At 37.5% G+C, this 24,852-nt stretch overlaps 1 protein-coding gene across 2 annotated transcripts in view; it reads left to right on the plus strand.

Moving 5' to 3' along the window:
- Positions 1–1,486: 1,486 nt before the first annotated feature.
- LOC137251482 (serine-rich adhesin for platelets) overlaps positions 1,487–24,852 on the plus strand; it is a 48,265-nt gene continuing 24,899 nt past the window's right edge. For both annotated transcript variants that reach the window (XM_067786145.1, XM_067786147.1), the window contains exons 1-3: positions 1,487–1,598; positions 12,459–17,617; positions 19,254–19,332. In XM_067786145.1, the coding sequence (XP_067642246.1) occupies positions 13,180–17,617; positions 19,254–19,332 (4,517 nt within the window). In that variant the 5' untranslated portion in view covers positions 1,487–1,598; positions 12,459–13,179. The remainder of the gene's footprint in view (positions 1,599–12,458; positions 17,618–19,253; positions 19,333–24,852) is intronic.

A 24,852-nucleotide genomic window follows, 5' to 3' on the forward strand; every position in this document is an offset into this window, starting at 1 on the left:
TAGCAAGTTTCAAGCCGTGGTTACTCACGAACGTACGTAGAAAAAACGTGTCAGCTGACACGACCTATCTTATGAGTGTGCAATGTAAACGAAAAATCACCGACGTGCAACGCCCGTACGTACGTAGCCCGGAACGTAGAAATCAAAACAATTTTGATTTTTTCCGTAAGAACGTGTCAGCTGATCGCTCTCTCACTAGACAGAGTTGCCTAGTAAACTTTTGTGCGCTAATTTTTGACCGTTTGCAATTTTATGCAAAAACGCCTAATTAAAGTTTGAAAAATTGTGAAAATAATTCGAAATAATTATGTAAAAGTGCTGATTATAAATATTTAATCTATTTATACTTATTTAATAGTATTTCGGCCTTTTACAATATCAAAAATTAAATTGGAAAAAGTTGATGTTTCCATAAGCATACATGCAAAATGGTCAATGGCAACAGTGCTTCTCTGTAAACAATACACACACAAATATCTTATGTACATGTACACAGACGCACACATTGATTCCTACGGGCTTGAGAGTTCGGTCAAACGTGCTTCGTACGACAAACGTCCTTACGTACGGCACACGTCGGTGGGTAACTGCCGCATCAAACAAAATGTAAACAAACTAAAAGCTCTTCGTAGATAAATAATTCTGAATTGCCCCACGTCATCCGCCCTCTATTTTCTCTTCCTGTTTTTGGCACCCTCTCATTTAGTTTCTCTCTCTCTTATATGCTTACCAGTTCTTTTGACTTCCTTTTTTCTTTTCCAAGCTTCCAATCACTTCCAATCTCCATGACAACACGGCTTATCACGAGGCTGCGGCAAAAGGATGTGATGAAATTTGTCTTTTGCACAGTTCACGTTTATTCCTTGAAGTCATTGGTTGCAACTAACGGAAGACTAGTAAAGCGTCAAATAACGGTAAACGCCCAATTATCAAAAAGCTGCCACTGTGAGCAAGCTCAAGTAAACTAAAAATAAAAATCTCTGTCAAACCTCTAAGTGGGAGTGTAATATTGATAGTAAAAAAATAAGTAAGCGGGGTAATAAAATACAGGGTGCCAAATATATGAATATTAAATTTAGTATAAAAAGTTTTTTGCAATAGAGCAGTGATTTGCAACAGCGAAATTTGTGCCAAAACAGAATTTTGTGAAAAGGATAAAATTCTTCTCGGCTCTAACGGAAGTAAATGCCGGAGCATAAATAAGCAAATGTGTGTGAGTAACATCGAGAAAGTCACGATTGTGTGGGAAGATTGAAAATAAGATATTTTGTGTATTGAAAATGTAAAGGGAAAGAGTTAAGTGTGCTCAAATTCCAATAATTGCGATTGAATATAAAATATAAAAAATTAAGGATATAACAACGTGCGAAATAAATAATTGAAGTAAGTTGTTTTTGTAGTGGTTGATTAATTGTAAAATTTGTATTTTTGAGAAAAATATAAAAAAAATCCAAAAAAATTATAAAACCAGTAAAATTTAAGAAAGTAAACATCTCGAGATTTTCACTCGCTTTTTCAAGGACCCGGATTACCTTGAAAAGTCACCAGCGGATTCAAGTACGTGCTTTCCAAAACAGATCAAACCAGCTAAATTTGAGGTAAATTATCTAGTTTTCTTCATCAACAAATAGATATATTAAAATATATATCTGTTCACTGCTTAAGTCAAGGAAGGATTACAAATTTTTAACTTTAAATTTTTGTTTTTGGAAAGTTTTAAATAATATGTAGAATGTATATATTAATAGTAAGATTAAAAATAAATAAATGTAAGGCGCGACAACCTCCGAAGAGATTTTAGGCCGAGCTTCTCTTCCAATTTGCCTCGTGTTCCTTTTTTAAATTTTCCTACAAATTGGCGGGACGGGACCTACTTGTTTTATGCCGACTGCGAACGGCATCTGCGAGGCAGATGAGTTTTCACTGAGAGCTTTTCATGGTAGAAATACACCCGGAGCGCTTGCCGAGGGGCGGCCCCGCTTAGAAAAATTTTCTCCTAATTGAAAAACCTTATTTCTAAAATTTTGATGTTGCTTTGCCCGGGGTGTGAACCCAGGGCATAGGGTGTGGTAGGCGGAGCGCGCTACTGCATAGAATAGTAAGACTAGCAGATGCAAAAACAAATTTAAAGAAGTAAGAAGGTCTATGTTCGAGTTAAACCGAGCATTATATACCCAGCAGTGTGCCCTTAAATATAAATTAGGCATACGATTTAAGATAAATATCACGAAAATTAAATGAATTGAAACTGGAAGCGCCACCTATTCATATGAATATGTCGTCTTCCGTAAGCAGTTTTACAAAAGTTACTACAATCATAGCAAAAATTGCCTTAGCAAGTCCCACTAAAATTGGCCGCTTTTTGCTCGACTTTAGTTATATACCGAGATATTAAATTTGTGTTACTTACCGACTTGGCAAAAGTAATTATTTTAAATGTCGACGGTGTCACGTCCATTTTCCAAAATTTTACCTGTATTTCTGTAGTCATAAGCCTAGTTCCCTTTTAAAGGAAAGGGCAAAAGGCTTGGTTTCCTCGGAAAACGGTGCTGCTGTATTACGACTGCCAAAGAACGGTCGTTACACTCACCGTCATTAGCGACGCCGCTTTTTGTAAAGCTGGAAGTGCTTATCTAGCCGATTCCATCGATGATATTTTGACAATATGATTGTTTTTCCCGATTTTTTGCTTGTTTTCTTTTTTATTTACAACCAGATTTTCAACAAGTAAGGAAGGTTAAGTTCGGATGTAACCGAATATTACATACTCAGTTGAGAGCTATGGTGACAACATAAGGGAAAATAACCATGTAGGAAAATGAACCGAGGGAAACCCTGGAATGTGTTTGTATGACATGTGTATCAAATGAAAGGTATTAAAGAGTATTTTATGAGGGAGTGGGCCATAGTACTATAGGTGGACGCCATTTAGGGATATAGCCATAAAGGTGGATCAGGGGTGACCCTAGAATTTGTTTGTACGATATGGGTATCAAATTAAAAGTATTAATGAGAGTTTTAAAAGGGAGTGGTGGTAGTTGTATATGCGAAGGCGTTTTCCAGATATCGACCAAAATGTGGACCAGGGTGACCCAGAACATCATCTGTTAGATACCGCTAATTTATTTATATATGTAATACCTGCCAGATTTTAAGGGTTTTTTATTTCACCCTGCAGAACTTTTTCATTTTCTTCTACTTAATATGGTAGGTGTCACAACCATTTTATAAAGTTTTTTCTAAAGTTATATTTCGCGTCAATAAACCAGTCCAATTACCTCACCATGTTTCATCCCTTTTTTCGTATTTGGTATAGAATTATGGCATTTTTTCATTTTTCGTAATTTTCGATATCGAAAAAGTGGGCGTGGTCATTGGCGGATTTCGTTCATTTTTCATACCAAGATAAAATGAGTTCAAGTAAGTACGTGAACTAAGTTCATTAAAGATATATCGAGTTTTGCTCAAGTTATCGTGTTAACGGCCATGCGGAAGGACAGACCAAAGACTGTGTATAAAAACTGGGCGTGGCATCAACCGATTTCGCCCATTTTCACAGAAAACAGTTAACATCATAAAATCTATGCCCCTACCAAATTTCAGAAGGATTGGTTAATTTTTGTTCGATTTATAGCGTTAATTTTGAAATGAAAAAGGGCGGAGCCACGCCCATTTTGAAATCTTCTTTTATTTTTGTATTTTGTTGCACCATATGATTACTGGAGTTGAATGTTGACATAATTTACTTATATACTGTAAAGATATTAAATTTTTTGTTAAAATTTTACTTTAAAAAAATTTTTTTTAAAAGTTGGCGTGGCCCTTCTCCGATTTTTCTAATTTTTATTAGGCGTACATATAGTAATAGGAGTAACGCCCCTGCCAAATTTCATCATGATATCTTCAACGACTGACAAATTACAGCTTGCAAAATTTTAAATTACCTTCTTTTAAAAGTGGGCGGCGCCACGCCCATTGTCCAAAATTTTACTAATTTTCTATTCTGCGTCATAAATTCAACTCATCTACCAAGTTTTGGCGCTTTATCTGTCTTTGGTAATGAATTATCGCACTTTTTCGGTTTTTCGAAATTTTCGATATCGAAAAAGTGGGCGTGGTTATAGTCCGATATCGTTCATTTTAAATAGCGATCTGAGATGAGTGCTCCTCAAAATTTACTCAAGTTATCGTGTTAACGGACGGACGGACGGACGGACATGGCTCAATCAAATTTTTTTTCGATCCTGATTATTTTGATATATGGAAGTCTATATCTATTTCGATTCCTTTATATATGTACAACCAACCGTTATCCAATCAAACTTAATATACTCTGTGAGCTCTGCTAACTGAGTACAAAAATAGATTTGAAGCAAGGTGAATCCATGCTAGGTAATGGCAAAGTGAATTCCACCGATTTTCACAATATATAACAATCTCAATGCGAAATTGCACTGTGAAAGGTATAACGGTTTTCAGGTTACGACTTTAAAGCTTTTAAATAAATTAATTTAACATATCGAATTTCATTACTTTATCGGTCTTTCGTATTGATTTTTGGCATTTTTTCCATTTTCTGAAATTTCGATACCAAGTTTTTCAAGTGCGCGTAGACGCTAACCGATTTTGTTCATTTTCGTTAGGTGTATATATGTATGTATATGGCAAGCACAGTCCCCACGCCTAATTTCAACACAATATCTTCGGTTACTTTTGATTTTCCGGTTGAAAAACGTTTAAACTTTCTTCTTTTGTCACGCCTATTTTCAAGCTTTTTCCAAATATCCATTGCTCGTCATAAAGTCAACACACGGATCAAGTTTCATCATTTTATCTGTCTTTGGTAATAAATTATAGCAATATAGGCGTGGTCATCGTTCGATTTCACTCATATCCAATACCAACCTATTCTGGGTCAAGATAAGCCAGTAAACCAAAGTTCGGAAAAATATCCAAATTTTTACACAAGCTCGAGTGCTAACGGACGGACGGATTTGGCTCAATACAAATCCCTTTCGATACTGATAATTTTTCATAATTAAGGAAGTCTATATCTATAGTGGTTCCTTAATGCTACGTACTACCGTTATCCAACGAAAGGTTTTATTCCCTTGTGTACGCTTGGTATAAAAACAGCTACGAGCATTTTTTAATAAGGATCAGCAAAATTGTTATCAGCATCATCGTAATCATCGCTTTATAGCAATCATCTGTTTATTTGGAATAGTGACCTTCTAACACACACATATCTACTTTTGTACGTGTTCGAACTTTTGCACAACCTTTTTGTGTCAAGCCAAAGCAAACATTCGCCTCTGCAGTCTGCTAAACTCACAAGCGTAACGTTTTCACGTTGATCCATCGAGAAATTTTACTGAAGTGGAAGTAATTTATTGTGCTTTGCCATCTTTACTCCTCACGTTATTTTTAAACTATGTGAAATTTGTATATATTTACGGTTGCTGCGTTTCTTTCCTTATCAAATCATTTTCTTTCATTTGCCTCGCTCTCTTAACCGCATGATCCTTTAATATGTGGGTATGGACACTCCCCATATACCGATATCCTGTTCTACTTCATTTATTTTGTTTGTAAAAGTGAAACGTATATATGTATATAATTGCGTATAAAGGTCAAATTTTCACAAGGTTATTTTTTGAGGATATTTAGCCAAATTTTAGGGTTATTACATAAAACGGCGGCCTAGACTGTAAATAGGGTAGTCACAAGTGACGTATTTATTAAAATTTTGGAAAAAATCTCTAGCTCAAAACTGGTGCGCTGTATTACTTTTTCTATATTTTTCAACTAGATACATATTTCCACTTTAGAACTACTTGGTTTATTCGCACTATTTCGTCAGTACCGAACTAGAGTAAACAATTACCATTAATATCAAGTTATTTTGTTTAGTTGTTTCAGAACTGGACCCAAATACTACCTATTGACTCTAGTACAATCTTTTCCCTATTTCCGATAGTTCCGAGCCCGAGAGAAAGGTTTTAAGGTATATTGAAGGAAGACATACTCAAAGTCAACGCTCCTTAAAGCTACCAGAAGTTTGTTTTTTGTAGGCTATCTGTTTATTAAAGGCATATTAAATATGAAATATTAAAACCCAAGGTGTCGATTTTTGAATCAGAGAAAATCTAGTTTCAATCGAACTTGTACTTATTTGGTACTTAAGATCTAGTTCTGAACCAGAAATTTTGGTCACTAGTCACTGAGTTCTCTTCAGGGAACTAAAATACTGCCGATACTGATCAGCACCGGTTCTAAGGTAGTCACTAGAGATGGATTTGAATTGAATTTTTAATCATGATGTTTTTTTAAGGAATGAGGAGTCAAATTTTTTTAGAACCGTTGATTTTTTTAGCCTTAAAAATTTTGATCATGTTATAGTAACAGTACTTACAATTTCATATTATTTTTATTATTCCCACCCAGCATTTTTTGAAATTATTAAGCATGATCAAAATAAGTATATGTGCGCTCATTTTCTGATCAGAAAAGACTCCCTCGTCGGGAGAAAATGGTACCCTACGCGCCACTACACTTGGTGAGCCTCTTTTAGCCCATATTTCTAATCAGTATTTAGTCTTTTTCGAGTCATATTTACCATTATTTATAAGTCTTGTGGGAATAATTTTTAAGTGTCTTTTACAGCCTTTGCGATTATTTCTCGACACATTTAAGAGTCTATTTAGAATCTTATTTTAATCATTTTTTGTGATCGATTTACATTTTGTTGTTGCTTTTTCAATAAATCATATTTCACTCATAAAAGGAAGTCGATTTCGAGTCTTCTTTTGATCGCAGAATTGATTAAACAGTTTTTAGTCGCCAAAAGGAGTCGAAAATGTCTGATTGTGGTGATTTATACTTTAATCAATCTTCCATATGCTATGTGGGCTATTAATATAAACGAATACTAAGTAAATATAATTACTGTAATTTTTCTATGAATTTGGTTTCATTGGCTCATATTCACAGTCCAAAAAAAAAAATATTTTCAATTTTCAAAAAGCTCGGCTTAATTTAAAACGACAACTAAGACTATGCGCCATTGTATTGGTGGTTTTGAGTGAAAGGAGAAAGATAAAGGAATTTTAGTATCTCCATCTAGGAGATTTTGGCGTTGCGTAACAAGACAGGCCAGTTATTCCCCTGGTGCCCCTTGATCTAGCCAATTAGCTCCAGTTAACGAAATGAGGAAGAAACTGCCGATTTCTTTTCGAAAATTGGATTAAAAAATGAATTATTCAAAAAATCAAATCGAATCCAGCTCGAGTAGTTTATAAACCTGTATTTTTTTTTTCTTTTTTTTTGAGTGCCATCGAACAATAAAAATATTTGCAACGACAAATTGGTATTTGATGTTAAGCGGGGAGTACCTTCTTGCTTAATGTGTGAAAACATTTTTTAAGCAATTAGAAATTTTTAATTTATTAGAAAAAAACATAATTCAATACATCAGTCACTTTTTGAAAAATTCGTTTTATTTTTTAGTTATAGCTCAAGTGCTGTCGTTTTTTCCATTTACTCTTTAATAGATTTTCTTTTCCGTCTTCTAATTACTTTACCTCCATCTTTCTTTTACTCACTTTATTCTTATACCTGTCTTGCGCGCTCTGCCTGTCCCATTGCCTCTTTTCTCTTCTCCCTCTGAACTTTTTTCGTCCCATGCCCATCCCATATCTCCACCTATGCCCTTCCGTGCATCTATTTATCTGTTTGTCTATGACTATTTGCCTCTCCTATATCGGTAGATGTTTATTTTCCTTCATTCCTCCTTCTCTCTGTCTATGTGCTGTTTCCTTTTTCTCTCCACTCAATCTCCTTATGGAACTAGGCTTTTTTTAAAAGCTCCCAACTTCGCCCATTTCCCAAAAAGTTATCAAAAATATTAACTTAGTTTAAAAATTAATTGTTAGATAATTTCTCAGCAATCCGCATCATAAATAAGATTTTATAGAAAAGGTCGATCTCTGGTGCACCTCCCGAAAGAAAGAATGTCCCAAGTATCAACGTAAGCAAAGCGATATCGATGTATTAAGTTTTAAGAAAGTCTCATCATACAAACGATTTTAACGAGTGGGTTAGTCACTGATTCACTTCACGGACACAAACGTTTCTCAACCCTGTAGTAAATTTTATATAAATCGCAACATAAATACGACTTTTAAAACAGTAGATTTTCCTTTTATTAAGCTGGGTTGTCGGTGGGGAATTCCACGGAAAATTATGAATTTACGGCGATTTTCGAAGTGGATTCATTTTTAATTTTCTATGCAAATATATTACGAATATACCACACCTCAAAGTACTTAGGAAGCAAAATTTTAAATAAATATTAAAAATTGCAAAAACAAATATGCTGTAGAAAAAAAAATAGAAAAAATAAAGGAGAGTTCAAATAACCACAAACTCTAGTTTCTTAAGCAACCATGTGCTTTCTAGCTGGAAAAATTCGAAACGTTAATTTCTTTAAATAGACTTACTCCTTTTTTCAAAAAAATAAAAAGACTCTTATAATTGGAAATTCGTATGGAAGTGTCATTTTAAAAAGCTTTTTAAGCCATTCATATATTTCATGAATAAGGCGGGAAGTCTGCTCATGGATCAATCAATATTTAAAAACTGAATTTCGTACGTGTCTCCAATAAACACGAATCATACAAACAATTAAATTTTTGGACTTACATACTTTTTTTCGAAAATAAATTTTTTTTGTGTTATAATAAAAGGGTTGCCCTAAAAAGGTAGAGTTGAGAGTAATGCTGGTAATGGAAATATTCTCAGGTTCAGTTTAGTGTACAAAATTTTTTCTTCACTCATTTGAGTGGCGCGTCGAAAACTTCCAGTAGTTATACTTTTTTTTCACTCAGTGAGTGGTAGTGAAAATAGAAAATGACTGCAATACATTTTATTCATAGTGGAGAAAGGCAGCACTATCACTAAACTTGAAAGAAATACTGCGCACTCGAATTTTTCCAATATAATGTAATGCTTATGAAAGTGTAATGCAGTCAATATTTAGTGCACTACTCCCAATTATGTAAAAAGTATGTATGTGGTGGAGATCTAAGACCTCCGGTATAGGTGGAAGAGTGGAGCAAAGGCACGCAACTGTGTGTCCGTCCGGTAAGAAACAGATAGTTTTAGCTGGAAGATCAGTAAAGTGGCTTTCTCACGTGACAAAAGAAGCAGGGGTACCTATAGAAAACTCTGCAAACTGCAGTCGCGTTTACTTTTATATAGACAACCAGTCAGAAACTAAGGCGATAATCTCGCATAGCAAAGAATCTGAAATGGTTTACAGTATAAATAAGCACCAACAAGAACTGGAATAGGGAGAAACTTAAAATAATTACAAGGTCCGGGTAATATAGGCATAGATGATGCCAAAAAGGCGATTGAACTATACAATAAATAAATAAACAAATAAAACTTTAAGGTCCAGAAGCAGCTATGTAGTATTTGTCAAGAGGGCATCGCTTTTTTACAACATAGGTCATGGTTCTTAATGGGATTTTTCTGTTTGGTCATTGTATAAACTTCTTGTTACACTAAAACACATTTAGATTAGTTGAAGTTCTTACAGACCGGCCAGTTCAACTTAACCAAACTTTAAGCAATCCGGAAAGCTTACTTTTAATTGATATAAAAGAGATATTAAGTTGTGAGCTTTTAAACCTAAAAATGTATCTAATGAAAATTTCGTTATATTGCATATATTTATATACAGCAAAATTGCTTTTATTCGAGTAATCCCCTTATATATTTGTGCGCAACCAGTACGACAGTACTTATTATAACAAATTGATATACATCTGTTCTCACAATTTGTCCGCTTACGAGAAATTCGCGCCCTATCAAGAGAGATTTTTGAATGATTTGTTATGAAAAAAGTTACAATGTCGGCCGATTACAGGTTCGTGTCCGCTCAGTAGAGGCTTTTTTTAAAATTGTGTAGCATACTACTGTCAGCGTCCGGCCAAGAGAGTGTCCGCCCAACGGAGGGTAATTTGACCAAACAATTGTACTTAAAACATGGTGCAAGAAAAATTGTGCATCCAAGGGAGGTATCCTTCTAATAGCTGTGTCCGTTAAAAAATAGTTTTTTGTTTTTGTGTTATGATAGGCTTTTCTTGACCATAATGTTGCTTTTAGTGCAAGTAAAACTACACTATTATGTCCCAACGTTTCGCTAAGCCCCTTAGCTTCCTCAGGGGCGAAACTGTATTTATTTAAATATTTTTCCAATTTACCAACGTAATTTGACATGAAATATTTACAATAATTTATTGACCGGCTACACCTAAAATTAATAGTTTTTTGTATTTCAAGATCAGGTTTCTATTTTTATTTAAACACGTACCACACACTATTAATGCACTAAATAGTATGTCTGAAAAAGTTATGGTTTGTATTTAGTTAGGGTCGAAAACTGAAAAAAGGCGTACGATTTTTGACGTACCAAATGAGGAATGCTCTCTGTACATGTTCATAACGTAAGGGTCCCTAAGCTTTTTTAACCATCTCTTCAGAAATGCTAAAATCCCACTTCCTTTACTGACTGTGGCATCAATATGAGGATTGACTCTAAGTTTACCGTTCCGTCTGTAGAACAGAACGTTTCTCAATCGACGCACATGATTTTACGTCGTCGGCATGCCTTAAGATTTTAGATTACTTCATAGTTGTGCAAATATCGTTTAGAAAGAGCAAAAACATTATCGGTTCAAACTGGCTGCCTTGAAGTACACCCCAGGGAACATGAGGGATATTCGAACAAATATTTTTCATATTAAATTCTTGAGCTCTGCCGCAGATTTAGGAGAAGATCCAGCGAGTGAAGCTAGCATGAAAGCAAAACAAGTCGAGTTAAGAGACAAGTAATGAGGGTGTACGACGTAGGGTTTATGATTGTTTCTACAAGCAGTAAGTTATTATTTCAACCAAATTGGTTGTAGTTAATTTGCCCTACAAAACCCATGCTAAGAACTCTCGATCAATGTGGAAATAAAAAAACGTAAGGCGATTAGTAAGGATTGTTTAAAATATCTTAGTCGGGAGCTTTGTTCTACGATGATAGTTTCCAATGTACGAATTGCTTCCTTTATTACGGCAAGGGTTAAGAAAAGATTCATTCATCATCCCCCAACGGGTAAGGGGGTTAGATATACCCGTGGTAGGCATGCTTGTCGTAAGAGGTGACTAAAATACCAAATTGATTCAAGGGGTCAGCGCAATATATAGCTTATCCAACCCAATTGTCAACCTCACCTATCCGTGGCGAATCCTGTTTCATTAACAGCCGAGCTCTGATGACCCCGAACTCCTCATGGAACTATGGGGTGGCGGGGCGGGATGACCTAGAAGGTCGCATGTAGTCATAAGAAATCGTCTTCGAGATGGTCAAGCTTGGCACCGAATGTACCGGATCTGCATCCGGCGAATGACCATCAACAACGATAACACTCCCCAAGGGCTTAGTGGAGTGTCTTATCGCTACAACAACAACAACAACAACAAAGATTCATTCCAAGCCGTTGGGAAAATGCTATTATTTAAAGAGAGATTAAACAGATTAGTATGGACTGGTAGATGTATTCTGCATTTTAGTTAAGAAAACATGTTGGAATTACATCAGAACCGTATTTGAAAAACAATCTTAGGGACTTAAGGTACATTTAATCATATTCAGACTTCTTTTTTCTTATTTTTGTTAATTTCAGCAAAACGTTTTAATTATATTTCAAATTAAATATTCTCAAAAAGCTTTATACAATTAAAAAGCTAAGCTATTCTATCTTTCTAGCGCTATATGTGTTTTCAACATCTTCACACTAACATATCCAAGGCTGTAATTTAATCTCGTTTTCTTATATCACAATTCTACCGCAAAAATGAAAAAATGCGAATATAAAAAATACACCGTTATTAACCTAGGCGTACATTACGTAAGTAAGTAATATGATGTCAGCGTTTAATTAATGGTTAATGAAAAAATCCTCTTGTCAACCGAAATGCGTTTCGACATAAAAATTAATTCATCACATTACCAAGTTCTATTAAAAATTCAACCTAATTAAATTAGTAGGTACTTAGTTGGTGGGTATTAAACATCGTAGTAGGCATGTTAATGTGTACGTAATTATGTGCTTAAATACAACACAAAACACTTGATATAAAATATATAGCAGTTAACATTTCTATAGCTAAATAACTTCATTACCTTCAAGAGCGCGCACAATCCGTAAAGTCATACAAAAACTCGCGCCCCAACAGTTAGAAAAGCTTCCAAGTGCCTACTCACTTACCGCTTGGTTTCCCGTTGAAATTGTGAAACTTTTCAAAAATATTTAAATTGAATTTTCTTATGCTAATTTTATATATTTTATTTTTTCGCTTTTTCATACTATTCAACAATTCTCTTTCTTTCTACTTTACAGACTCTCATGACCATATTGAACAACAACGGCAACATACACAATGACCCAACTTTTCACCGGAGCTCAACTCAACATCTAAGTTCGTAGTAAACTTCATCGCCTAACGTGGGTTGCATTTAGCCTGCGTGTTTTATTAACTGGTGTAAAAGTTGTAGCTGCACGTACCTACACACACACACACACAACAAGGCGGAACATACGCGCTGTGCAGTCTCCGCAAACGCGCCACCTTTGCCAAAGCAAAAGTGAACTTTTCCATAGCATTAAGTGCATCAGCCCTTTTTTTTTTTTGTAACTCACTATTTTTATATTTCGCTTAACGTGAAACATTAACGAAGTTAAAAGTAAAAAAGTTTTGCAACAAAGGATTTGCTCTAAGCTTGTTGTGGTCGTTGTTGGTGGCGCAACACTGTCGCGTTCGCGCTTTACATCATTATACAAATTTTTCTAAGCAACGTTGTGCAAGAGTTGCTGTGCATATTTAATACGAAAACGCAACACACGCGCCAACGACCTTGCAACGCGTAATGCTTGCGACGTATATGCAGTGCATATTTTAAGAATTTTCTCGTAATATATTTCAAACGAAATGGGGACATAAATGTGGATGGCTACGCACAATAGTTGAGTGAGCTTCGCGGTACTGCGTAAAAAAAGCGGGGGTAAATTACGAAAAAGAAATAACGCTTCACGATTTTGAATTTTAGATTTTTGAAACGAAATGACAAAATTTTCATTTACACTTAAAAGGGTATTACCCCGTATTTGTCTGTATGCATTTTTGTTGTTGTATGTGAGACACGGCTATGGCGCACCCACACATCATTTGACCGTGAGCGTGGAGGGTAATACACCGACATTGATTGCAACGTCTGCGGAAATTGGCATAACACCAAAAATTGTGCACGCCACAACAACAGCAACGCCCGTAAGCACGACAACTGCTTTGACCACGACAGAAATGACCGAAGCAGTTACGCCGCTATTACGCATTGATGAGTACGGGAACAAGGTTGGTGCAAAAAAATTGAAGGGAAAATCATATAAAATGCAGTATAGTAAGAAGTGGCAGAATGCAATGAAGGAGCGTGAGAAGAAGCAGAAAATACAGACGAGTGCACAAGAGAGCCTACTTTATGCAACAGCAAGTACAAACACGGAGGAGCCAATACAAAGAGCTGAAAGCGCCGCTTCGGCACCAAAATACTCATTAAAAACAACAACACACACAACAACGCAAACAATTGAGAAAAGTATGCAAGGTTCATACACAGGAAAAGTTAATATTTTTACGCCAAGCTCCAGCATATCGACTACGGAAACCGTAACTGTCAGTCATAAGCCTAAACAAGCTGGAAGCAAGCGGATCGCACCGGATGTAGTAAATACGCCAGACGCCATTATGTCTAGTGTAGTTGGCAACATGTCACGTTCCACTGAGCCAGCTACAAGAGTGAACTTGGCGTCTACTACAACAGCTACAGCGGCAACAACAGCAATAGAAACAACAACAAAAACAACAACAGCAACACAAAGTATCATAAGTACAAGTGCCCACCCCACAGCGCTTGAGGTTGAGCAGTCAACACAATCCACTGGCGTTGGTCCGACTGAGAAGGTAACATTAGCACGCGATACAACTTTGGCTGAAAAAGACACTACAGCAGCAGCAGTAACAAAACATACTTCACCAAAAACAACTAAAATAACGCCCACTCCTGTGGCGTCAATGACAACAACAAAGCAAATAAGCTTGAGTACAACATCAAATGTGCCATTGATTACAAACCAAATTGAAACGTTGCCAAAGGCGATAACGGTAATGGTAAAAACAACAAAGATGCCAGTAAAAATAATATCTGCGACAGAGGTAGTTACAAACACATTTGCTGGCGGGGATAACGTTGACATAACCAAAGAACATCTCGAGTTACGAACAAGTACACCAATAATCACGGAATACTCAATGAGCGGAAACGTTGATGGTGTCAAGCAAAATGTTACAGCAATGCCAATTACAAGCTCCACAGAGAAAGAGACTAGCCCGCGCGAAAAAGTCTCTACAAACATTGGCGTTAATCTTGGAACAACGCCCACTCCAGTTGCCAAAAATAATGTCGAAGCAATCAAGCAAGCGCACATAAAAGTCGATGATTTGACAAAAACATTAAGAGCGGAAATGGATAAGCAAGAAACAAACACCTTGATTTCGACTACGACAACAACTACATCACCAATATCAACTGAATCGACAACAAAACGTATGACAACAAAACCAACAACAACACAAAAAGTAGACACGGATAGTGGCATAATATTTATAGATGATGCTTCTGATAACCAAGAAAATAGACCAAACAAGGACAGTGAAGAATTTCAAAACGACGAGGGCACACCCGTTGCTGGGAGACATAACAGTAGTGATATTGCTCTCGAGGACGCCGATGGGGTCAATAATAGTAAGGATATAATAAAGCTTATTGACTTGGAAAAACATGATTTAAAATCGATTGCGAAGGCGAAACAACACAAAATTTCTAACGACGATGATGGACACGATGGCATCAAACGAACAAGAAAAAAACAACTCACCGATAAGCATTATTTGGTAGCTACCGAGTTGAATGCGTGCACAGAAATTTGTGATGCAACCTCAACAGCTGGCGCGTTTAGAAAAGAGTTTGTTGATAAAAAAGATATTTTAAAGAGCTCGACTGAGAGCGTAAGCAAAGAAAACAACGTAAAAATTGATTCATTCGCAACTACCAAAACTGAAATAAAAGTGATAGCTGCGGAGGACACTGGTGCGCACCACACTTTTGTTAGCACAAAAATAACGCCACAGCACGCACAAAAGCAGCAAGATATAAAAAACGTTGCTGCAGTTGCCAAACCTACACTTAAACCAGTGCATAATGGTTATTTGGGTCCCATACTTATGGAGGAGAAAGTCTTTAGTGTTTTTCATGCAAATAGAAAACCGTACAAAAATCACGAGTCTACGATAGAATCGCAGCTACGTAATGGTCGCTTAGTGGAAATACTCGCACCGACCGCATTGCTGGAGCAAACCGCAACAAAGTCTCAAACAACAATGCAGGTTGTTACTGATCTAAACAAAGAACCTGCAATAAGCACAACAATTGCAACGCATGTTCGCGCTAGTGCTGTGTCTATGCCCGAAGAGACAAATTCAGTACCCATGCTTTCTACAACGGTATTTCAGGTGCCTGAAACGCTGAGCAGCACCACGCGCCTACCGCTAAATGATAAAATTGCACACAACACTGATGAGAACACACAAATTAATCACAAACTACAGCAACAACAAATACAACAAACAAGTGCAACACAAAGTGTAAATAATGCACGCACCGAATCAAAAATATCTGACATACAAGTAGAGGTCTATGATTCCACCGTAGACTCTATAATAGCATCAACCAATTTCAAAGACAGTGATGTATTTTATGCATTACCGCATGAAACTGAGAAGCACTTGGCCACTACTAAGCCACCAGCAGCACCACAAGAGCGTTTCACACAATACGTAGTTGATCGCGTCGATTATGGCACACAAGAAGCCAGTCCTGCACCACTACACCACCCAGTTGCAGGCCTACCAGAACCAGCTGCTATAGAAATACATATAAATGTGTCGGAGGGCATTGGCAATGAGAGTGAAGATCTAGAATTCTCCTATCGGCAACCAGATTATGCTGGCAGCAGCAGCTCAAGAACTTCATTGAATGAAGCACTAAGCAAAAACCCCAAAGCATTCTCCATGAAATCAGCTGGTGCAAGCTATAGAGCACGCATCAATGAATCTAATAATCGTGAAAATATCGAGCGTGGTGATGAGATTTTAGTTGTAGAAATCATTGACACAGGGGAAAATAGAACTGAGACTGCTATGAGCGCGGAGAACGTAAATCCCATATTCACATTTCGCTCTGATCCTGAAACGGATGTCGAGCTGAAAGATATTAAATATTTTCCACCTGAAATCAAAGTAAAGCCGCCGCAAATGTCTGACGAACTTTTTTTGGCTGATATGAAACGAGAGAATGCATTGCCCAAGCCACCATTGCCACCCCCTCCCCCACCACGTAAGCCAACAATAGATCGTGATTCGGATACTATATTTTATATTTCGAATACCGAAGTTAAGGTAGGCGAATCTTTACCAACCACTAACACAAACTTTGATCAACAACAACAGCAGCAACTACAATTACGTAAAACCAAATTGGAGAATCAATTTTTTCCCGCAAACTACTTAGCAAGCACACATCCAAATGCTGAGAGATTAGACGAACAACCACTACAGCACCAACAGCGTCGCTATGAGGAAGATATAATACATTCGCCTATTCAAAATACCGCCGATTCATTAAAAATTTTTCGCAGTCAAGGCGATGGCGCTCCTCCACTAGACGTCACTTATGTTGGTGAGTCTGTGATGGAAGTGGAACAGTCATCAGGTGCTGGTGCTGCTACAACTACAGTCGCGACTTCAATAGTGCCCTCATTAATGCCAGACGTCATCATACAGCCTGCTATTTTACCAGAAATGTCGATTGGTGTGCCAGTAATAGGTGAGCTACCACCACAAATTGAACTTAAGGAAATCGATTTTATGCCCGACGAAGCAAACCAGCAGCACTCAGGCATATATGAGAGCAACATGTTGGAGGAAAAGACCATTATTAATGGCAAGGATGTCGATAGAATTGTCGAGTCTTCGGTACAGTATGGCGGCGATTTGATAGATGAGAGTGCCGGTGGTGGTGGATTTGATGGAGTAGAAGGCTCTTATCCGTTTGGCAATCCCGCGGCTTTACACAATAAGGCCCACCATGTAGCCGACTATGCACGCTTCATAGTGAATCATGGCGTTAATAATTTGCGGAAAGATGAGTTAAGTGTTGATGTAGTGAGCTCTGGTGAGTCGATGGCTGGCCAACAAGCAACAGCAAAAGTAAAGGAAACAGTGCTTAATAATCTGGAGAATGATGAAATGAAAGAATTACTGGAACGCAATAGCAATGAGTCGTTGCCACTGTCGATGCTCGGAAACGGAAGTTACCCTGTGGTGGAGCATATGAGCAACGCTACCGGTAAATCGGTTGTGCAGGAATCAAACCAAATTATGATGGGTGGGTACAGCTATATTTTTAATATATGTATTTACTTCAATAATATTTTAAAACATAAAATAAAATAAATGTTAGGCGCGATAACCTCCGAAAAGATCTAAGGCCGAGCTTCTCTTCCAATTTGCGTCGTGCTCCTCTTGATTTTCCCTACAAATTGGCCGGACGGGACCTACATGTTTTAAGCCGACTTCGAACGGCATCTGCAAGGCAGATGAGTTTTCACTGAGAGCTTTTCATGGCAGAAATACACCAGGAGCGCTTGCCAAACACTGCCGAGGGGCGACCCCGCTTAGAAAAATTTTCTTCTAATTTAAAAACCTTATTTCTAAAATTTTGATGTTGCTTTGCCCGGGGCGTGAACCCAGGGCATAGGGTGTGGTAGGCGGAGCATGCTACCATCACATCATGGTGGCCGTCAATAATATTTTTTACTTCATTATAATCAGCTGCAGTAAAATGATAAAAAGAAAAAGGCGATTAAAGGATCAGTAACTTTTTTTTTTTTTTGAGATATCACTCGCGTGTACTGCTCCTAAAACCAGAAGAAATCCAACGTCGAATTGTTATATTTAGTTTCTTAATTTCTTCCAAAAATCCAAATTGAAAAATTAATTACAAGAAGTATCTCGGTATACAATATTAGGGGCACTAACGTAAGCCTACATAGCACAAAATTGCAGGAGACTACCGATTGCTGTATCTGATTATGTAATTAATATCAAGGTTAGGGTTGACTAGGTTTAAAGGGACATTTTTGTTCATAGCGATTGTCCTGGACATCGCCAGAGAAAGTGATGAAACGACTTTTCTTCCTCCTTATCCTAACAGCTTCTGCAGAGGGTGTTTGATGGTATGCCACAGCTTTGGAGCATTGGTGCAACCGGTAAGTACACTTCCTGCAGAATCGTTTAACTTGAGGGGGAGCCAGTTTCTTCGTTATCCAAACATGGTTATAAGGACCTCGCAATCAATTCAGTTGGACCACTGCAACTTTGTTGCCTTAATCTATATTCCTTGAGATTCCTCAGAAGATAACACAGCATCGTATGTGCGAAGGTTTTCATCTCATTCCCTTCAATATCCCTGTGCCTAGGGGTCCACAAAATGAGATGTTGTGATGCCCTATTGAATCCAACGAGGATCGACACCTTCGCACGACATCCGAGTTCATCACATTGGACTAAAATGCCTTCAGGCCGGCCATGATGTCAACAAACATCGTTACATTGTTGAACGGTTTTATCCTAAAGCAGTTTGGCTTCCCTTTCTAGGGCATAGAACTCCGCCTGAAAGACACTGCGTGAGTCCGGAAGTCAGCACGATTTATTTACTTACGGATGCTTTTTATACCTGACAGTTTCAGCATGGGGTTATAAAAGGTTCTTGAGATAAATGGAGGCTTTGAGCCTCTTAAACACACTTATATCAGCTTTTCGTATACATACCACTCCCTTTAATCTTACGTTAACGCACCTGTTCCCATCATTTCTGAATTAATGGATTTATTTATGTATTATTAGTTGTTTTTAAATACAACAACGTGCTTTTTTTCTGATAGTATACTCCACGTATTCAGCATTAAAAACTGTATTATGATTATTTATCTGAGTTACTAATACTGAAACTTTCTTTACAGATGAATACTCAATGTTAATTTTAATCTTGATCGGGCTGTTGCTGTTTGTGCTAGTTTCTACCGGATTTTGTGCTCTATGGTAAGATTTTCTACAATTTATGCAAGACTAATAAAGTTCAGCTGTTTTATAATTCTAAGGGCCTCATTCTCTATTACGAAACGAACGTTCGTTTCGCCTCAGAGACGAATCGCTAGTGTATTTGCACTCTGCTAACTGATAGCAACATATCATTTGACACTTTCTTTCGTCTTTCTGTTTGACATAAAGTAATAAACGTAAAGGCCGAATGAAAATAATAGAGAATACCATTGCTACACGAAATCGTTTGGAGCCGAATTGTTCGTCTGAGCTCTTGTTCGCTCTGTTTTGTGAATCGAAAGAGATTAAAAAAAAACTTTGTTGTTTTTAGCCCTTATTAATACCACGGATCATCAGTTACCTTTAAAAATATTTCCTGCATCGCATCGCGAAATCAAACTCCATTCGGGATGGCTTTATAACGAAAGTTTTAGTTTGAGTTAAAATTCATTATTACAACCTTGAACACTTACAGAACCCACACCTTACTTGCGATGTTCTGAAAAGCGGCCGAATAAATTTTAGAGTTTCCATTTCATATGGAGGTTGCATTCCTACAAAATACAATTATTATTTATCGGCTCTGCTGATGTTTCAGGAGATTCTAGTGAACTTCTTTTTTATAGTTTGACCTCTCTTTCCTAGTTAAAGATGTCCAAAAATAAATTTAACTTTAGTAATGCTCCATGTAAGAGGCATTTATAAATGAGGTCAGGTTAGGTTAAGGTTAGCTTGTGGGAATTTTCCACATACCCCTCGGAGACTTTATTTCAATTGTGAGTGCCTGGTGACGGCACATCGGCCAACCAGATTATTTCCTAGTAAAAATAAATGAATCACTTGCTTTATATGATGAACTCAAGTAGGAATAAAAGAGAACCCTCCCCAACTTCAACCTCTTTGCAATATTGGAAATAGGAAGTGCTGAATCGACTTGCCTTCCTCTTCATCCTGGCACCTTCTGCAGGGAGAGCGTGGTTGCTATGCGCCACTGCGGAGCGTTGGTGCAATAGCGCAATAACCTGTAATGGACCTTGAGGGCTCGCAATGAACGCGATTGGTTCAAAGCAAGCCCGTTGCCCTAATCGAATATTCCTCAATTTTCCTCAGAAGATAACACAGCAGTACACGTTCGGAGCTGTCCGCCTCGTTTATATCCATATCGAAACATTTCCTGACCATCTTCTCTGCAAATTCATTCCCTTCAATATCGCTGTACTCAAGGCCCTGCAAAGGGAGACATTGAACACCAACAAGGCTCCACACCTCCGCACGATATCCGACTTAATCACGTTGGATTTGTAAGCCTCTATATCTGCGTGGCAGTCGATGCATATAGTTACATAAGTGCCTAAGACCTATATTTGATTATTTCTGCATGCCCTTTCTATAACAAAAACCTCCACCTGGGTGACACTGAGTGAGTCAGGAAGTCGGTACGATTGATTTACCTGCATATGCTTTGTGTATATTCCTGTTCCAGATAATTTTTCTTTTACCTGAGAGGTGCATTTTGCAGCCATTTTACAAACTGAGCCAGTTCCTTGACGACCCTACTCCTGAGCATGTAATCGATCCGTGCAACTAAAGAGTTTTGGGTCTCATGCCGTATATGTGTCCTCCGCCTGAACATTGTCGAAGGCATACTCAATAACGAGGAAGGCTGCCAAGGGGCATTCTTTGCAGCTCAAGGATTTCTGGATGATTTCCAACTGATTTTCTTTTCCGGTATGCGTGCTGAGCTGAATGCATCCTGCAGAAATGTTGCGTTGTCTTTTATATGTAGGTCGATAAATCTCCCCAGTGTTTAATTTCCTTGTTTAAGGAATGAACACCACCCTTACACTTCTCCAGGCTTCGAGATAATCATCTTGTACGCATATTGAAGATATACCATGTAGAGAGGTATTAATTTGTGGAAATCGTCTTGCAACTTGGGCAGTAGTACTCCATCCCCTCCCGCCGATTTAAAAGGTGTACTATGTTTATGACGTCGGCTTCCGGATTTCCTGGCATCGCGATGTCCGTCGCATCCAGTAGGCGTGCCTGCATCAATACCTCCAAAGCTTCCTGACTGGAGACTGTCCATAAGTCAACAATCTCTTATATGCAGGTAGATATGCAGGTCGATAAGTCTCGCCAATGTTTTAAGCATAAAGTAGGTGAGGCTTATTGACCTTGGCTTCCCATTAATGGTTAACTTCCCTTCTCAGATATGAGCATCACCCGAACACTTCTCCAGACTTCGAGATAAACCACTTGTAGGCATATTGAAGATATACCATGTGGAGAGGTATCAATTTGTGGAAATCGTCTTGCAACTTGGGCAGTATTACTCCATCCCCTTCCGCCGATTTAAAAGGTGTACTATGTTTATGACGTCGGCTTCCGGATTTCTTGGCATCTTGATGTCCGTCGCATCCAATAGGCGTGTCTTCATCAATACCTCCAAAGCTTCCTGACTGCAGACTGTCCATGAGCAAACAGTATTTTGCGAAGTCTTGATGCCTCATTTGTTGATCCAGATAGTATTTTGTGATCTTGGTGCCTCATATGCTGTCACCGGGCGCCCATGATTTCGTCTTTTCCGCCCTAATGTAGCTTTTGTATTAGGGTTTTTTTTTAATTTTGATGCGAGAATTTCAAAAAACAATTTTTTCCTTATTGTTTTTAAAATATTTCTTCAATTGAGCTTAGATTCATTTAAACTTAAAGTTGACCAATCCTTGTAGATGGGGTTAATTACCACATTTCCATAAACACACTTTACAAAAGAAGCAAAACTTTATTAGGATACCAAAACTTTTCACAAAGCACAAAATTTCAAATTTTACATCAACTATCAGTATTCATAGAGCTTAAGTGGGAGTAGCTTTGGCGGGTGAAAGTTCTTAGAGCAACCGCACACAAATACAAAGTAATACACATTTTATATCGGAGCCAAAACATCCCTACAAAGTTAAAGTGAAGTGAGCTAATACTCTACTTGTCATATCATACAGCATGACAGCCAGAAAAATATGTTGACGTTGGAATTGAAAACGAAGCAATGAGAAATGAAAAGAAGATAAGAAAATTACGGTTTATTACCCACAACAGCTGGCGGTATGACAACAAAACCAGATGAAAAGGTGTGGCTCATAATGCTTTGAGGAGAAATTAAAAAAAGTAATAATAAAAATAAGAGCACTTGTGGTAAACTGGGTTGGCGAAAGCTTCTACTTATTCCTTTTTTGTATGTATGTATGTAGTACTAGATAAACGTATGTGTACTGTATTAGTAAAAGTTGTCTTAAAGTAATGCAAAAGGCAAGTGAAACAAGAACAAAAGGGATTTGGCAGCTTTAAGGTGAAACAAATGTCTAACCATAAACATACATAACTAACATAAGACTGCACCAGAGGCATGCAGCATCTTATTTAATTAAATATGCCTTTGAAAATTTTTTTGTGTTCAAACATTTTTATGAATTGCTAACCGGTTCCTCGCCATAAATCATTTTCTTCACTGTATTTACTGTCCCAAAAACGAAACTTTTTTTTATTTCAAATGAAACTTGTCTCTTTTCGATCGAAACTTTTTTCAAATCAAATAAAACTTCTTTGAAATAAAATTAAACTTCTTTCAAAACAAATTAAGTCTTTGCTCGATGACAGCAGGTACTTTGTTCTCTTTTCCCCTTTTCGGCGATGGTATTAATGTCGATGCGCCAAAAACAGCTAGAAAAAAATTTCGGCATCATCAAATTAAAGAAATCGCACGACGGGGGAGAAACCAAATTCATACAAACATAGAGGCAGCTCCTTTTCGAGCTGTCGAAGGTGCCTTAAAAATCGAAGAGAGGTAATGGGGTTTTCTCGCGGATTTTTTCCAAGATTGATCGCATAATGAAATTTGGTCTGAAGTCGCTCTGATAAGGTCCAATGAGCCCACCATACGGCTTCAATCTCTTGTCCTATACGGAAAAGACGATATTAAGAAAGCTGATTCCGCGGTAGTTGGCGCAGTTTGCAGGATCCCCCTTCTTGTGGACTGTGCAAAGAGCACCCACACTTCAACCATCAGGCATGCTCTTGTCCGACCATATTTTGCAAAGAAGCTAATGGATACGCCTTACCAACTCCCCGCCTCCGTATCTGAATAGCTCCGCAGGCAATTCAGCAGTGCCTGCGGCCTTGTGGTTTTTTGATCTGGTTATTGCAATTTTTGAATCGGCTGCATAGATAGGTTGATATTTCTGTTAATAGCCCAATAGTTAGGGACAATACCTGTGAATTTCTTAAGCCAAAGAATAGCTTGTTTTGATTTGGAAAGTATGTTTTAACCTGAATATGTTGTTTGCTGATGACTCTCTCTTGCAGCCTGAAAAGATACAGTTATACATTTGCGGTCACATCGGTCCGATCTTTATGTTAGTGTACCTAAGATATTCAGCACAGCTATAATTGCCATTCTCTGCTTCATATTGTAACGAATTTACTTGCAATCCTTTTATTTGCAACCCTCTGCTAAGTTCGAATCACTAAACTGTTGAATAAATAACTCCAATACGTAATAATGCAAAATGGCCTTTATTAAAGTACTTCACAATGACAATCAAACTGTGCAACGAATAGCTTGCTTAATAACCAAATTGATTGATAGCTCAAATGAAACTCTACTATTCAAAATAATACTGCTCTTGCTCGCTAGATAGCGTCTTAGTCGAAACTGCTTGACAACTCAAATCAAACTGAATTCCAGCGCCTCTACAATTGCCGCCTTTTATACTCTTTGATTTCAACCTTCGCATATTCTACGCGCTTCCAGAATCTACTAGTGCAGCAGCTCTCAAACTTCTCAGCTGTAACTATAATTGCACAATTTTATAGTTTTTCTCATTGTATACTTATAGGAGTATCTCAGATATATGCATGTGTTTGTGCATTGACTCTCCGCTGCTCGTATACGTACATGGTACATATGTGTAGACGCAATTATTGTTTCGTTTATGTAGATACATAATGATTGATCAATGGATGTGAATTCGCGTCACTGCTTAGAATCGGCTTAGAGACGATAGCATCGCTCAGTGCTGCTAACATTCGTTACAATATGTATGCATATGTGAGCTGAGTACCGGTATATGCCTTTGCGGTACTGTGAGTCAGTTTGAGCTTTTTTGCTTGTTTTTCTTCTTGGCTTGGCGAATGGACTTTAACGTATCGGTGAACTGCAGAGCTAACTTTAGGAAACAGAAGAATTGTGCAGATGTCACAGGCAAATAACGACTGAGGCTTAATTCGATGTGTTTATTCTTCAATTTAAAAAGAAAGTAAACAATGACATCCACTTTGTTTAATTTAAGTTCGCCTTTTCAATTTATATGAAACCACATTAGCCACATTAAAGATGTGTTTTATTTTATTACAACTAATAATACAAGCTAAAGTTGAGTTAGGCGAAAATTATTTTTCCAGCAGTATCCTTCCTAGATAGTTGAGTGTCGACGCTTCAACGCGTATGCGATTTTGTCTGTT

Source organism: Eurosta solidaginis, chromosome 4 (genome assembly GCF_040869045.1).
Source record: "Eurosta solidaginis isolate ZX-2024a chromosome 4, ASM4086904v1, whole genome shotgun sequence".
Lineage (NCBI taxonomy): Eukaryota > Metazoa > Arthropoda > Insecta > Diptera > Tephritidae > Eurosta > Eurosta solidaginis.